The 14,534-nt window shown below is 43.1% G+C and overlaps 1 protein-coding gene across 2 annotated transcripts in view; it reads left to right on the top strand.

Moving 5' to 3' along the window:
• SLC35B4 (solute carrier family 35 member B4) overlaps nt 1-14,534 on the top strand; it is a 31,438-nt gene that overhangs the window by 12,260 nt on the left and 4,644 nt on the right. For both annotated transcript variants that reach the window (XM_047763601.1, XM_047763602.1), the window contains exons 3-8: nt 3,421-3,523; nt 4,680-4,729; nt 10,585-10,666; nt 10,888-10,948; nt 12,583-12,692; nt 13,975-14,050. In XM_047763601.1, coding sequence (XP_047619557.1) covers nt 3,421-3,523; nt 4,680-4,729; nt 10,585-10,666; nt 10,888-10,948; nt 12,583-12,692; nt 13,975-14,050 — 482 coding nt within the window. The remainder of the gene's footprint in view (nt 1-3,420; nt 3,524-4,679; nt 4,730-10,584; nt 10,667-10,887; nt 10,949-12,582; nt 12,693-13,974; nt 14,051-14,534) is intronic.

Consider the following 14,534-nt stretch of genomic DNA (forward strand, 5'->3'; position numbering starts at 1 on the left):
CATCCATTGGTCCGAATTTGCATAACTGTAGTCATGGGGCCAAAAAGAAAACAGGGCAGATCTTATAATAAACGATGCAGTGAAAACTCAGCATTCTTGCTGTGAGAGACTTGAAATCAAAGTGTAATTCAGCCAACTGTGCCTATTTCATAGGATAGTGTCACTTTGTCCCTTTGAGAAAGACACGTGTACTGTGAAGGCATCCAAGGACTGGTCAGGATTCATCCTTATTGGTGTCATTTTGCAGCCTTTCTGAGTAGCTTGCTATAGAAAATCTGGCTGAATTTTGTTACCACTATTGTATATTTATTTATTTGTTTGTTTATTTCTGTAGGGCAACACGCGGGGCATATGGAGGTTCCCAGGCTAGGGGTCTAATCGGAGCTGTAGCTGCCAGCCTACGCCACAGCCACACCAACACCAGATCTGAGCAGTGTCCGCGACATATACTGCAACTTATGGCAATGCAGGATATTTTAGCTCTCTGAGTGGGGCCAGGGATCGAACCTGTGTCCTCATGTATACTAGTCGGGTTCGTTACCACTGAGCCACGAAGGGAACGCCATTACTGTTGTATTTTTACATTTCCCAATGTGAGGCTAAATATTCTGAATACTTTTTCCGCCCTTGGCTTCAGTATCTACACACAGCTTTTTGCTCCCAAGACCAGCATTTACATCAGAGTAGGAGCTCCAGCAGGTTTGATTCCTCCAGTCCTTTCCCTCTTCCTTCCACTCTTTATCTCTTCTCTGGTTGCCACTGGCGTGGTTCAGGAACCTGTTCGCTCTTGCCACGACGTTGATGCTCGAGCCTGGCCTCCTGACCTCCTGCCCCTCAGCTGGTCCTCCCTCCATTACAACATCTCGCAGCTGTATCCTGACGTCCTCTCTTACGAGCCCTCAGAGGTCAGCCTTGGGTTCCGAGGGAAGCCCAAACTCCCAGTCCTGCCCCTGGAGGCTCCTTGTGATCTTGCCCTGACAGCCATGCTCCTGTGTGTCCAGCTGGTGCGGGCTCTTGTATTTTCTCCGTGAAACTGTAATCAAAAGCTTGCCCATGTCACTCATCCCCACGAGCGGTTTCTAGGCAGTGCCTGGGCAGCTCTTGGAAGGCTTGGGATTAATTATCCTAAGATAACTTGATGAACTTCCTTTATCTCCAAATGTCATTTTTTTAAAGCTAGGACTAGGGAAATTGGGCAAGAAACCTTGAGAAGTTACCAGTGGCATATTATTGAGAAGCTGAAGTAGCTCTTAATGGTAACCTTGCCTGTGTCTATATTAAGCTCTTCAGACTTTCCAGACTGTTAATTTAGCCCTGGCGTGGCTGTCTATCAGGGCAGATAGCAAATCCCTAACCAGGACTGCAAAATCGGTTCTTGTCACAAGGGAAGATAACTTGAGACAGTGTTGTCGCAGCCTCCAGATGCGCAAAGGTGAAGAAGTATAGGGAGACAGAGCAAGACTTCCAGTATTTCCTGAAAAATGTGGAAGCACTTAGTCACCTTTGCCCTGCATGGTTTAGCCATGTCCTTCAAATATGATTTTTCTCTTTTTGCATGTATCAGTTTGAATCATATGAAATTGCTGTATTCAACCCCTTTTGGCCTACAAAAAATGGCATTTTAAATGGTTTAAGCAGATATATATGCATGAAAGGCATCTTAAGTATTTTCTAGATCAACATGGGGTTGTACACTTGTAAACTTAATTTATTTCTTTTTAATTTTTCATTTGTATTTCTCCATCTTTCTAAGTGATTAGGGTTACTGGATTTTCTTTTTTCAGTTTTCGGTTTTTATTATTATTCAAAGACCTATACCTTCTCTAAAAATAGGGGCTCTGATTTTAAACATGAATTTGTACAAGTCAAAGGATGCCCTTGTTAATTTGGAGGTCACTGGTTCAGAGGACTGGGTGATTTTAACAGTTGCTAAGGCAAAAATAACCTTTGACTTAGCAAATCTTTTCTTTAGAAACAGTGAAAATTAATAGTATGTAAACAAGTATATAGAGGCAATATTTGAGAGAATAAAGCAGTTTTCACGTTCTTTAGAGGTCAGTGAAAATTATATATAATGAACTAGTACAGTAATAAAAACTGTCTTTTGCAAGACCCATTGCTACCTATTAGGGAACTCTTTTGAAGCCTCATTTTTGTTTTTTCCTTTCTATGGCCATATCTGTGGCATATGGAAGTTCCCAGGTTAGGGATCAAATCAGAGCTGCAGCTGCCCGCCTATGCCACAGCCATGGCAACACCAGATCTGAGCCGAATCTGTGACCTAAGCTGCAGCTTGTGGCAATGCCGGATCCTTAACCCACTGAGCAAGGCCGTGGACTGAACCCGCATCCTCCCAGAGACAGCATCAGCTTCTTAACCTGCTGAGCCTCAACTGGAACTCCTGAAGCCTCATTTGTAGATTTACTCATACTTGAACAATCTTAAAACGATGTTTCTTGAAACACATTGTATAGTGAAATTGTTTTCATGTTAGTCCTGCTTTGTGACGTATTTTCATATGTACTTGGTATTTGACTTCACATTTATAACAGTGGTAGAACCCTGTGATACAGAGGACATAAGCATAAAGCTTTTTTTTTTTAATTTTTAAAATTTTTTTTCCGCTGTACAGCATGGGGACTAAGTTACATGTATACCTTTTTTTCCCTCCCTTTGTTCTGTTGCGATATAAGTATCTAGACCTAGCTCTCCAGGCTACACAGCAGGATCTCATTGTATATCCACTCCAAGAGCAATAGTGTGCATCCCTTAACCCCCAGCTCCCGATCCCTCCCCCTCCCCCCCCCCCCCCCCCCCCCCCCCCCCCCCCCCCGGCAGCCACAAGTCTGTTGCCCAAGTCCAAGATTTTCTTTTCTGTGGCGAGGTTCATCTGTGCTGGGGATTGGGTTCCGGATAGAAGTGATAGCATATGGTGTTTGTCTTTCTCTTTCTGACTCACTTCACTCCGTGGGAGAGGCTCTGGTTCCGTCCATGTTGCTGCGCATGGCATTGTGTCGTTCTTTGTTGTGGCTGGGGAAAGCTTTTTATTTTTTTGTCTTTTTGTTGTTGTTGTTGTTGTTGCTATTTCTTGGGCCGCTCCCGCGGCATATGGAGGTTCCCAGGCTAGGGGTTGAATCGGAGCTGTAGCCACCGGCCTACGCCAGAGCCACAGCAACGCGGGATCCGAGCCGCGTCTGCAACCTACACCACAGCTCACGGCAACGCCGGATCGTTAACCCACTGAGTAAGGGCAGGGATCGAACCCGCAACCTCATGGTTCCTAGTCGGATTCGTTAACCACTGCGCCACGACGGGGAACTCCGGGGAAAGCCTTTTAAGGCTCCAATCTGGCCGGGCTTCTGGGCGTGCTTCTCCCGAGCCGGGAGCTGCCTGCTGACGAGCCGTGTGTCTGCCCCTCAGGTACTACGGCGCCATGGTGGCCATGTTCTTCACGGTCAGCGTGGTCAACAACTACGCCCTGAACCTCAACATCGCCATGCCTCTGCACATGATATTCCGATCCGTAAGTCCGCCGGCGCACGCGGGCGCCCCCGGGGGCTGCCGCCGGGCGGGCGGGCACGTGGGGCCCACGGCAGGGGCAGCGAGCCCCGGAAGGAGGCTCTCGGCTGCGGAAGCAGAGGCGGGCTCTCCCCGGGGCTGCGTCAGGCGCGAGGAGCCAAATGGCAGGGTGGACGGTGCGCTTTCATTTAGTAGCGGCCTCGGGGCGAGTGATGAAAGGGAGGCTGAGATTTCCTCGATGGCAGAGTTTACCTGTGACTTCTTTCCTCCGGATGATTGTATATCCAGACGTGCTGTGAATGTGAACTTATCCCTCATTACTTGTTACTTCTTTTCGTCCATACAATCACATGTGCTTTTAGTACATGAAACCGGGACCTCGCCTTGCTGATTTTTTTCTGAAAGCAGACACTTGAGGGGAATTCTTGATGAAGGGAGGGTTTCTCTCAAAGCAGCAGGGGTTTTCATTTTTGCCTCCTGCACGGTGGGCGACTGCGTTTAGTTTGTATATGAGCAAGAACAGAGTGTTCCCTGAGGAAGGAAATACAGGGGGGAATGTTGTTAGGACTGCAGAGAATACTAAATGGGTGAAACCTGGAATTTTAGCATTTTTGTGGGGCCTGAGGTTTCTGTGAGATGGAATGTGCTACCCCTACAGGGACACTCCAGAGCCAATGTCAGTGACTAAGATGACCTTCAGAGCATCGGGCACATAGTAGACTTTCAGTAAACACCTGCTGGTTAATCGACACCTTTCCAGAGGAGAGAGAGAGCCCTGTACCATTGCATTCAGTCAAACTGTGGGTGAGGAGAAGCTTATTAAAGGCTCCTATAAATGAGATCGATTGAAAATTTGACAAAAATAAGTCTATAATATAATTTATTCTTTCTAAGCCCTCGCTTCAGCAATGACCCCTTACGGAGAATTGATCATTTTTATTCTCACTGTCATCTTTGAAAGGTCGTATTATTTTACGTGACCCTTTTTTAGGGTTTGTACTTCTTGCCATCTTGAGAACAGTTGAACCTCACTCATCATTCGTCCTAACCTCCTCCTTTCCAGCTGATTTCCCCCCATGTCCCTCTTCATACCTTCATTACCTTGAATTACGTTATTTTCTTTCACTCGTGCACTAAAACTCTGTCGTCTCTTTTTACAGGGTTCTCTAATTGCCAACATGATCCTAGGGATTATCATTTTGAAGAAAAGGTAAACAATTGTCTTTGATAATTTTTATGTATAGGAAGGATAACTTGAGCCCCTGCCCTAAGCTGTCTGGATTCCTTTTCTCATAGTGGCCATAAGTTTGCTCTTGGTTACCTGCCTTGTTCCTCAGTTCTCTCTGTGACAATGATGCATCTTCCTGAGGCAGAGGGGGTAAGGGACCCCACCTGTGGCTTTGGAGCAGCATTCTCTGTGTAGAGCTGATTAGCTCTTATCGTTGAACCTTGAAGCTAGTTGATCTGGAACTTCACTGTCCCACGTGGTCACCTCTGGCTACATGTGACTATTTAGACTTAAATTTAAATATTTAAAAGTAAATACAGTTAAATAGGTAGTTTCCCGTTTCACTGGTTACATTTTAAGCACTCAGTAGCCACATGTGGCTAATGGTGACCGTATGAGGGCCCAGACACGAACCATTTCCAGCTTTCCCAAGGCCCTAGAAAGCATTCACTGGTATGCCATAATGAACAAGGAACTGATCTCGGAGAGATAGCAGTGAGTGATGGATTGAAGCGAGAGCGTAATTCCCTGCTCAGGAATGGAACCTGGGCAGCTTGGCTGAAAACCAGGAATCCTATAGCCCTAGACCAGCTGGAGGCTAGGAGCCAAAAGCAGAGTTGCCCTGATGCTTGCCCCCACTGAAAGCAAGAATGTTTCAAGGAGTCAAAGACTATAAAAACAGGTGCTCAAAAAAATAGAGAAAAAAAAAAGGACTTCCCATTGTGGCGCAGTGGAAAAAAATCTGATGAGTATCCATGAGGACACAGGTTCAATCCCTGGCCTCTCTCAGTGGGTTAAGGATCTGGTGTTTCCATGAGCTGCGGTGTGGATTGCAAATGCGGCTTGGGTCCAGTGTTGCTGTGGTGTAGGCCGGCAGATGTAGCTCCAATTTGAGCCCTAGCCTGGGAACTTGCATATGTCAAGGGCGAGGCCCTAAAAAGATAAAAGAAAGAAGAAAAAAAAAAGTTTATTACTAGAGACACAGTACAACATGTGGGAGAGCACACAGGTAAGCAGTTTAGAAGCAAAACAGCACACTCAGGTGTGTGGATGCCCCGCTAGTGGAAAGTGTGCCGAAGGGGTGATTTAAATCACTTATATAGGGGCAGCTATTCCGAGTCTTTGTTTTCCTTTGGCCCATTATCTCACTCTGTTTCTCACACCTGATTGAACCCAGGGCTCTCCCCAGCATGCGTGTGCATCTTTTGCCAAAATGGATTCCAGAGCAAGGGATTATGGGAAGGTTACCAGGACTCATGGCCTGGTGCCCCTGCCCTTTCTGATCCTAGGGTTCTTTCTGCACATGTGTGGTTAGGGTTTCCCTGACTCAAGGTGGGAGGTATGTGACATCTTGATCTTTTGCCCTAGCAGGGCTTGACCCCCCTTGGCCCCTGGCATTACCATTGTTTAAAGTGTCCACAGGAGACAAAGCCAGTTATTTACTTGATAACTGATCCAGTTACTTACCTTGTCCCTGTTGTTACCTCCTTCTCCAAGTATAAATAGGTTGTAAATGTCTATCCTGGAGCATACCTATATCTCCTGCCTCAAGAAATATAAACAGGGAGTAACTTTGTGGCTCAGCAGTTATGGAACCCAACTAGGACCCATGAGGTAGCGGGTTCGATCCCTAGCCTTGCTTAGTGGGTCAAGAATCCACTGTTGCCATGTGCTGTGGTGTAGGTTGCAGATGAGGATCGGATCCCGAGTTGCTGTGGCTGTGGTGTAGGCTGGCGGCCGTAGGTCCAATTCAACCCCTAACCTGGGAACTTCCATATGCCATGGGTGTGGCCCTAAAAAGCAAAAAAAAAAAAAAAAAAAAAGAAGAGGAGGTATAAATAAGAGGCTAGTTGTGAATGTCTGGCTTGGAGCCCATCTCTCTCCTACCTCAGAATGATCATACTTATTACAAAGAAAATCCTAACAAAGGCCCATGTGGCCAACAAGATGCAATGAAAAGTTTCAAGGCTGTCCTTTGTGACTGTCCCCAGTGGCTCTCTCTCGGTGTGGTTGGGAAATACCAGGAGTACCTGGGATGCCCTTTCAAGCTACATGTCTCTCACCTTCATCAGAGCCTCACCCTTACCTCCCAGGGAAGAGGGGGGGTGTTTCAGACACTTACTGTCTGAAACATTCTCAGGGGACGTTCATCCTCACTGTTCAGACCAAAATTGTACACGCTGATGCCAGCTTTTCAGTGTGTGCAACACCCTGCCCTGGTGTTCGCCCTCTCTATACCAGCTTGGAAAGTAGCTGGCAATTCAGTGTGGGAACCGGGAGTTTCTAAGTAATAAGGGCTGTGTCATGAAAAGGACAACTGCCGTGTCCTACTGGGCTCCTTATCATGGGCTCTTTATCTCCTGAGGCTTATGTCTTTGCCAGACAAGTACCGTTGTACTGATTTCTACGTTCTCCCTATTCCAGCATGAATAATGGTCAGGTTCATCACCTTTGAAGTGACCCCTGTGCTTCTTGGTGGTGTTAATATTCACACGGGGTTAGACTGGGGTCTTTCTCCAGCCTTTGATTTTTGACTCATAATGGGGATACAAAAGAGCTTATTATAAAAAGAATGCATTTGGAGTGAACGCTGTCTAGCACGGGGAACCATATCCAGTCCCTTAGGATGGAACATGATAGAGGATAATGTGAGTAAAAGAATGTATATGTATGCGTGTGCGACTGGGTCACTTTGCTGTATAGTAGAAATTGACAACTCTGTAAACCAACTATGATGGACAAAAATAAAAATCAGGAGTTCCCGTCGTGGCGCAGTGGTTAACGAATCCGACTAGGAACCGTGAGGTTGCGGGTTCGGTCCCTGCCCTTGCTCAGTGGGTTAACGATCCGGCGTTGCCGTGAGCTGTGGTGTAGGTTGCAGACGTGGCTCGGATCCCGCGTTGCTGTGGCTCTGGCGTAGGCCGGTGGGTACAGCTCCGATTCAACCCCTAGCCTGGGAACCTCCATATGCCGCGGGAGCGGCCCAAGAAATAGCAACAACAACAACAACAACAACAACAAAATCATTTTAAAACCGTATAACCCAATAAAAATGGGCAAAATGGTCAGTGAACACTTCATCAGTTAAACATATGGATGCCAAATAAACACATGAAAAAAATGCTGACTTTTATTAGTCGTTTGCAAAATTCAAATGAAAATCACGACCAAGTGCCATTACAGACCTATCAGAAAAAGTAAATTAAAAGAAAACTGACCAAAACGTAGAAAGTTTTCTGAGGATATGAAGAACTAGAATTTTCATACAGCTGTTAGCAGAAAGGTAAAATGGTACAACTACTTGAGGAAATAGTTTTGTGGTTAACCTAAAAATTAATCATAAATCCCACAGGATCCAGCCATGCTGCTGCTAGATATTTACCTTAGATAAATGACAGTATCTATCCATACAAAGATTTATATGTGAATGTTCATAGCTCCTTTGTTTGTAATAGCCCAAACTGCAAGTGATCCAGTGCCCACCAGCAAATGATTGGATAAACAAATTATATATGTCCATTCTATGGAATTAAATTCATCGATAAAAAGGAGTAAATTATTGACATGTTACAACATGTGTAACTATTAAAATAATTTTGCCGAGTAAAATAAGCCACATAAAACAAGTGTATATATCATTCCATTTATACAAATTTTTTTAAGGCCGTCTAATCTGTAGTGACAGAGAGAGGATCAGTGTTTTGGGAAGAAGCATAAATGTAAGTAATGGTGGGAAGAAGGGTTTATAAAAGAACAGATTGAAGATGTTCATTTTTTTGACTGTGGTGGCTATATAAATGTCAAAACTTATTACATTGCAGTTTATCGTATTTAAATTATAGCTCAATAAATTTTTCCAAAACAACAACAGGAAATAATAAAACGTGATAATAACTTTGGTCATACCGAGAGGTTTTGAAAGCTCCGGACTGTGTTCACAGAACACTTCATTAGGGAAAATATGAAGCAGTGACTAACTATAGGGAAAACATTTGATCAAGAAAAGAAATGTAATTCTGTAGTGTGCTACACTGTGAATAATATTTATGTGATCATAAGATTTTAAAAATATGTACTGACATATTATCAAATAATTGTATTTGATGAGTCTATGTAGATGGTGGAAAAAGGAAATAAATTACACTCTTTCTCACTAAAAGGAATATATTATATATATATATACACACACAAGTATGATATATATAGACATATTATATTCTAAACTTGATAAATCAAGAAATAATAGGATAACCATACTATTTAAATAGATAGAGGTAAATACCAGAAGGTAATAATGTCTGGGGTTGGGAGGGGACAGAAGTCTGTCGATTTCATTAAAAAAATTTTGAGGTGCTCTTTGAATTTTTAACTTCTGTACTTGAATTACTGTTATAAAAATAATTATCTAGAACTCTTTAAAAAAAAAGGTATTTTCCTAATAGTACCCCTGATGTCCTGGTCCTTTTTCAAACATCTCAGTTTTCCTCCTTAAGCACTTGTGTTGAGTATGTTATCTTGAAAACCTCTCTCCAGCTCTGTTGGACTCTCTTCTGTGTCTATCACCCAGAAAGCAGGCATTTCCCTATGCTAACTAATATCACGAATTCATAATTTATTCTCATTTTGTTTATATTGACCGGAGCCCCTTCAAGCTTATCCTCATTCCAAGATTTGAAGACCAAATCTATATTCACCTTAACCAGGCCCTTCATTATTTTTTCAGCCTGAATTGTAAACCTCTCCATCTGATCTTTCCAGACGGAAGTGTTCCCTTATTTTTATATCTGCCTCAGCCAGTACTGGATCCTCACCCCGTCCCTCTTCCGTAGCATGTTGCCCTCGGCCCCTTGCTCTGGCTCTTAGCTGGTTCTGTTGGCCTTTTTACGAGGTGCTGTGACCAGAACTGTATAAAGTATTTGAGAAGAAAACTTTAGATAGAAGGTTTTAATTTCGTTCTTGCCAGAGGCCTTTTGCTCTATCACACCAAGGGCCTGAGAGGGATGTTAATTGGTAGTATTTTAGTTCATGTGAAATGCCACTGTTATTCCTGCTAAGGGTCCTGTTAGTCCAATATCTCTTCCCTTATCCAACTATGCCAGCATTTAAAACCAATATTTAAGTCATGCAGAGGCATTCAAACAACATCCTTTCCTTCCCTGAAAATAGACTGTTGAACCATTTTCTGAGTATAGAATCCTGCCGCTTGTCCCTGCCTGCCACTCCTTCTGTTCTTCCCTTGTGTGCTGTGTCTCTTCCCACTCAGGTTTGGGCCGCAGAAGCCAGGAGAAGCAACGGGTACCCGTTAAGATCTCAGTCAGGCTTTCATTTGGACTCAGTCTGTTCTGTGTCATTTTCTGGTTTTGTTTTCTAATGAAACAATCTATTGGTTCACAAAATATTTGAAACAACCTTTTTTTTTTTTTTTTAAGGGCCACACCTGTGGCATATGGAAGTTCCTAGGCTAGGGGTCGAATTGGAGCTGCAGCTGCCAATCTACACCACAGCCACAGCAACGTGGGATTCTTAACCCACTGAGTGAGGCCAGGGATCAAACCCACATCCTCAGGGATATTAGTCGGGTTCATTACCACTGCGCTACAATAGGAACTCCTGAAACAAACAATTTTACACAATTCCAAGAAAGGGTATTGTTTAGAAACCAGTCCGCGACCTGATTCTTTCACCCAGACTTCCGTGGACCTTGCCGGGAAGGGATCCCCTTGATGGATCGATGGATCTTGTCCTAGTGATTTGTACTCTCATGAAACTTTTGACTGTACACACATGTGGAAATTTGTATCTCTGCTTTCCTAAGTTCTTGTTCTTATTTTTTGCAGATACAGTATATTCAAATATACCTCCATTGCCCTGGTGTCTGTGGGGATATTTATTTGCACGTTCATGTCAGCAAAGCAGGTGGTAAGAATCTGTTCACAGATCATTTCTTTCCCTGCCTGTCATGGGGACCCAGGTCCTTTACTAATACAGCAAATGTCAGTGCTCACGTAATATGAAGATTTACATCTCAGAGAGAGTGGAGGGAAGTAGGTAACGTGTATATTGCCCTTGGACTGAGGGCCCTTACATGTAGTTCTGGTCTCTCTGTACCTCTTACTATTATTATTTTTCTGATTTCCTAGACTTCCCAGTCCAGCTCGAGTGAGAATGATGGATTCCAGGCATTTGCATGGTGGTTGCTAGGCAAGTACAGTAATTACAAATAACGCTAATTGCCTCTGCAGTTCTGTTTTCAGAGTTTCCTCCTAAGGGATAGGTTTCTTGGCAAGAAGCATTGGCTAAACAAATTATGCCATGGAAGCGAGAGGCACCTGGGATTTTATATCGGAACCTCGTTGCTCACGAAATGACAAAGAGGAAACGTCCATGTTGGTGGTACTGTCTTCTGCTCCAGGGATGGTTCTCTTGGTTGCCCCTCGTAGGAAAAGAGGCGTCTGTGTCTGGTTGCGCATCACATGCTATGGGAGCAGTACTCAGAGTGTCCTCCTCTTTTTTATGATCTGTCTGCTGAGCAGAAGCTTCTACAAAAGCAGGGCACATTATAGCAGTTGACTAAATTTCCCAGAGACCTGCTCTTCTAAAGCTTAGATTTATTTTCTGCGTAAGTTCGTTGCTCCACAGGGCAGTGTCTCCACACCTGACTGATCCCCAGAATCTCCTAGGGAATTTTGTACAACACAAGTGTCTCTGTGTGGAATTAATGGAAACACGTCCTGTGGAGCTCTGCCCTTGCTATGATGAAGGGTTCATTCAGTAACAGCAGTAGCAGATTGAGACGGACCGCATGGAAGGGTGTAGCGGGGACAGAACTGTGTTCTCCTTGCTTTTTGACTTCGAAACCTGATCCCTTTAGGTTGCTGTTCTTAACATAGCAAGATCTTTAGGAGCTGTTAAAAGATACTTTATCCGATAAGAAAAACTTGCAAAAGATATGAACACACAATTCATGGGGGGAAAAATGTCCAATAATCTTCACGTTCAGTCTCACTAGTCTAGTAATCAAAGAAATGCAAATTGAAATAAAAATGCAGCACCTTCTTGTTTTTGATCTGTTATATTGGCAAGATAGGAAACGATTATTCTCATTGCTGCTGAGGGTACAGTAAGGTGACTCTTTTTCATATAAACCATTTATGGTAAATTGACACAGCCTTTTTGGGAAAAAATTATGTATTGAGATTTTTGGGATGGGAATGCTATAAAATTTGGTTGTGATGATTGTTGTACAACTATAAATGTAATAAAATTCATTGAGTAATTTAAAAAATCCCCCCAAAATAAAAATAAAGTAAAATTTCTACAACCTTTGACTCAGTAATTCCTCTTATGAGAGTTTATCCTAAGGAAGTAATCAATATTTTGTTTAGAGATTTATGTACTGGGATGTATGTTGATTTTAATTAATTAATTTTGACATAATTGGAAATAATCTAGCCATTCTCATGTTGTGAGACATTTAAATATGGCCTATCCGTATGACAGAATAACATGCAGCCATTAAATCATACTTTTGAAAAAATTTTTAATTAATGAATTAAAGGGAAATCCAGGAAAAAGATCATGAAGAAAGCAAGATACTCAATTATATATTCATTACGACCCTGTCTTAGCATAAAATATATACATAGGTTTATGTAGAGAGATATAGCAGACTATTTAGGACTGGATGGTAATATCGTGGTTGCTTTTTATATCTTTGTAAATTTTGTATGTGCTCCACATTTAGTTTGTAATATTTGTAGAGCTTAATGTTCTTTAAGAAAAGATCTGGAACTTAGCAAATGCAGGCATCCCGTAACCCAGTGTTTGCTTTTCAGGTATTGGGGCACTGACTTTTGCTCTTCTGATGTCAGCAAGGATGGGTATTTTCCAAGAGACTCTCTACAGACAGTTCGGGAAGCACTCCAAGGAGGCTTTGTTTTATAACGTAAGTCATTTCTTGAACCCAGGGAAGATGAAAATGACTGAGTTGTTGTTATCGTCATACGTTATTCCAGATATGATAGGCCATCCTTCTGATGTAGTCACAGGATCAATTTATTAACCAGTAAAATGGGACCCACGGACTTTGGCACTTTTAATAGGCTGCCCCCCTTCTTTACTACACGGGGTGAGCATCATCAGTCAGTGTGAACAGAACGTGTCTGCCAACTAGGAGAGAGCCCCAAGGGCCAAGAAACCCAGTGCTCTTCGGAGGAAAGCAGGTTAAAAGCAATATGGGAACCTGGAAGGGGAATAGAACTTCCAGAAACCACATGCCAAGGAGAATATGTGCAGGGAAGCATTTGGGAGAGTTGGAGAGAGAGGGGTCTGAGGAGAAGTCCCTCAGAGGGGCTTTGTTCCCTTGATGGAGTTTTAGGCTTCTTGCTTGAAACTGCTGATCTGAGCCACCGCCTGTAACTTTCCTCTTTCTCCTCCCTCTTTCCTCTGGAGCTCAGGCCCAAGTCCCTCCCCTCTGTGTCGCATGGATAGAGCTGCCTCCACCTTCAGTAACCTCAGGGATCCCTTCCCTGCCGACCTTTTTGTGTGGAAGTTGCTTACAAGCAGCCTGAGACATTTAATTGGAGCTAGAGTGTATGGCCGGGGAATTTAAAGAATAAAAGAGTATTCTTTTGGGCTCTCGTGGTTCTTGTAGCACAGTACTTGGCACCTGATTAACTGCTTGGTTAATGTTTACTGTAGGGATTCCTTTTTCTCCTGGTGGTGGAGGAGGTGGTTGTCAGACGCCTTCATCTTTGCTGACCTATTGTTTCCCCTTCCTTGTCAAACTCTCTCTATTATTGTCCTCCTATCTCTTTTCCCCACTAGTTTCCTCAACTCTAAAATCTGCTTTCACATTTCATCTAGCTTTTAAATCCCTTATATTTGCTTAAGCAGTCTCCAAAAGAGTAAAATGTAGCAAATCCTTTGGGCAGAATGTATTTCAATTTCCATTCCCTTTTTATTGAGGAAAGGATCCTGGCTCTATTTTGTTTGTTTGTTTTGTATGTAGTGACCATCAGATTCCATAGGGCCAGAACCCTAATTTGGGGGTTGAGAGGATGCTGTACAGGTGTCAAGGGGTCAGTAGCCCTGGATGCATTTAACTTAATAAGTTTTCTTGATACTGCTTGTTAAATAGCTTGTAAAACTTTCAGTCGTTGTAAAGGTACTCTAAATATTCTGTAATGCTTTTGCCTTTAAATTTACATGAAATGTTTCTTCCCTAGCATGCCCTTCCACTTCCTGGTTTCATCTTCTTGGCTTCTGATATTTATGACCATGCAGTTCTATTCAATAAATCTGGTGAGTTTGGGATTATCCAGTGGAATTATTTGACAGTTTTGGAAGCAGTGTGTCTCAGTTTTACTCTTGGCTTGATCACTTCTTTTTTCATGATCGTATCCAAATCATCCCCTGAAACCATCCCCATTCCACCTTCCAGAAATATAGTACCATTGATTGGTAATTGCTGCCGCAAAAGCTCTTACAGGCACTTTTCAGTTATTTGCAAATGAACACAGACGGTGTCTTCAAATTTTTGATTTTGCTTTGGAATATGTGTGTGTACATTTGAATGTGGAATGTTTGATATCCTGAAAATGCAAATAAACAGTAATAACTCTGCAGAGACTGGAGCCATGAGAATTTTGGCAATAGTTCAAACTCTCTCAACTCCTGTTCATCCTTCTCTGCTGGGAAAGGCAGATCTGCTCCCAGATCCAGGCTGAGCTACCCCCACGCAAGGAGGAGCAAAAATGATACAGGTCTTTTTCCTAGTTACAGAGTA

This window comes from Phacochoerus africanus, chromosome 16 (assembly GCF_016906955.1).
Source record: "Phacochoerus africanus isolate WHEZ1 chromosome 16, ROS_Pafr_v1, whole genome shotgun sequence".
Taxonomy (NCBI): Eukaryota; Metazoa; Chordata; class Mammalia; order Artiodactyla; family Suidae; genus Phacochoerus; species Phacochoerus africanus.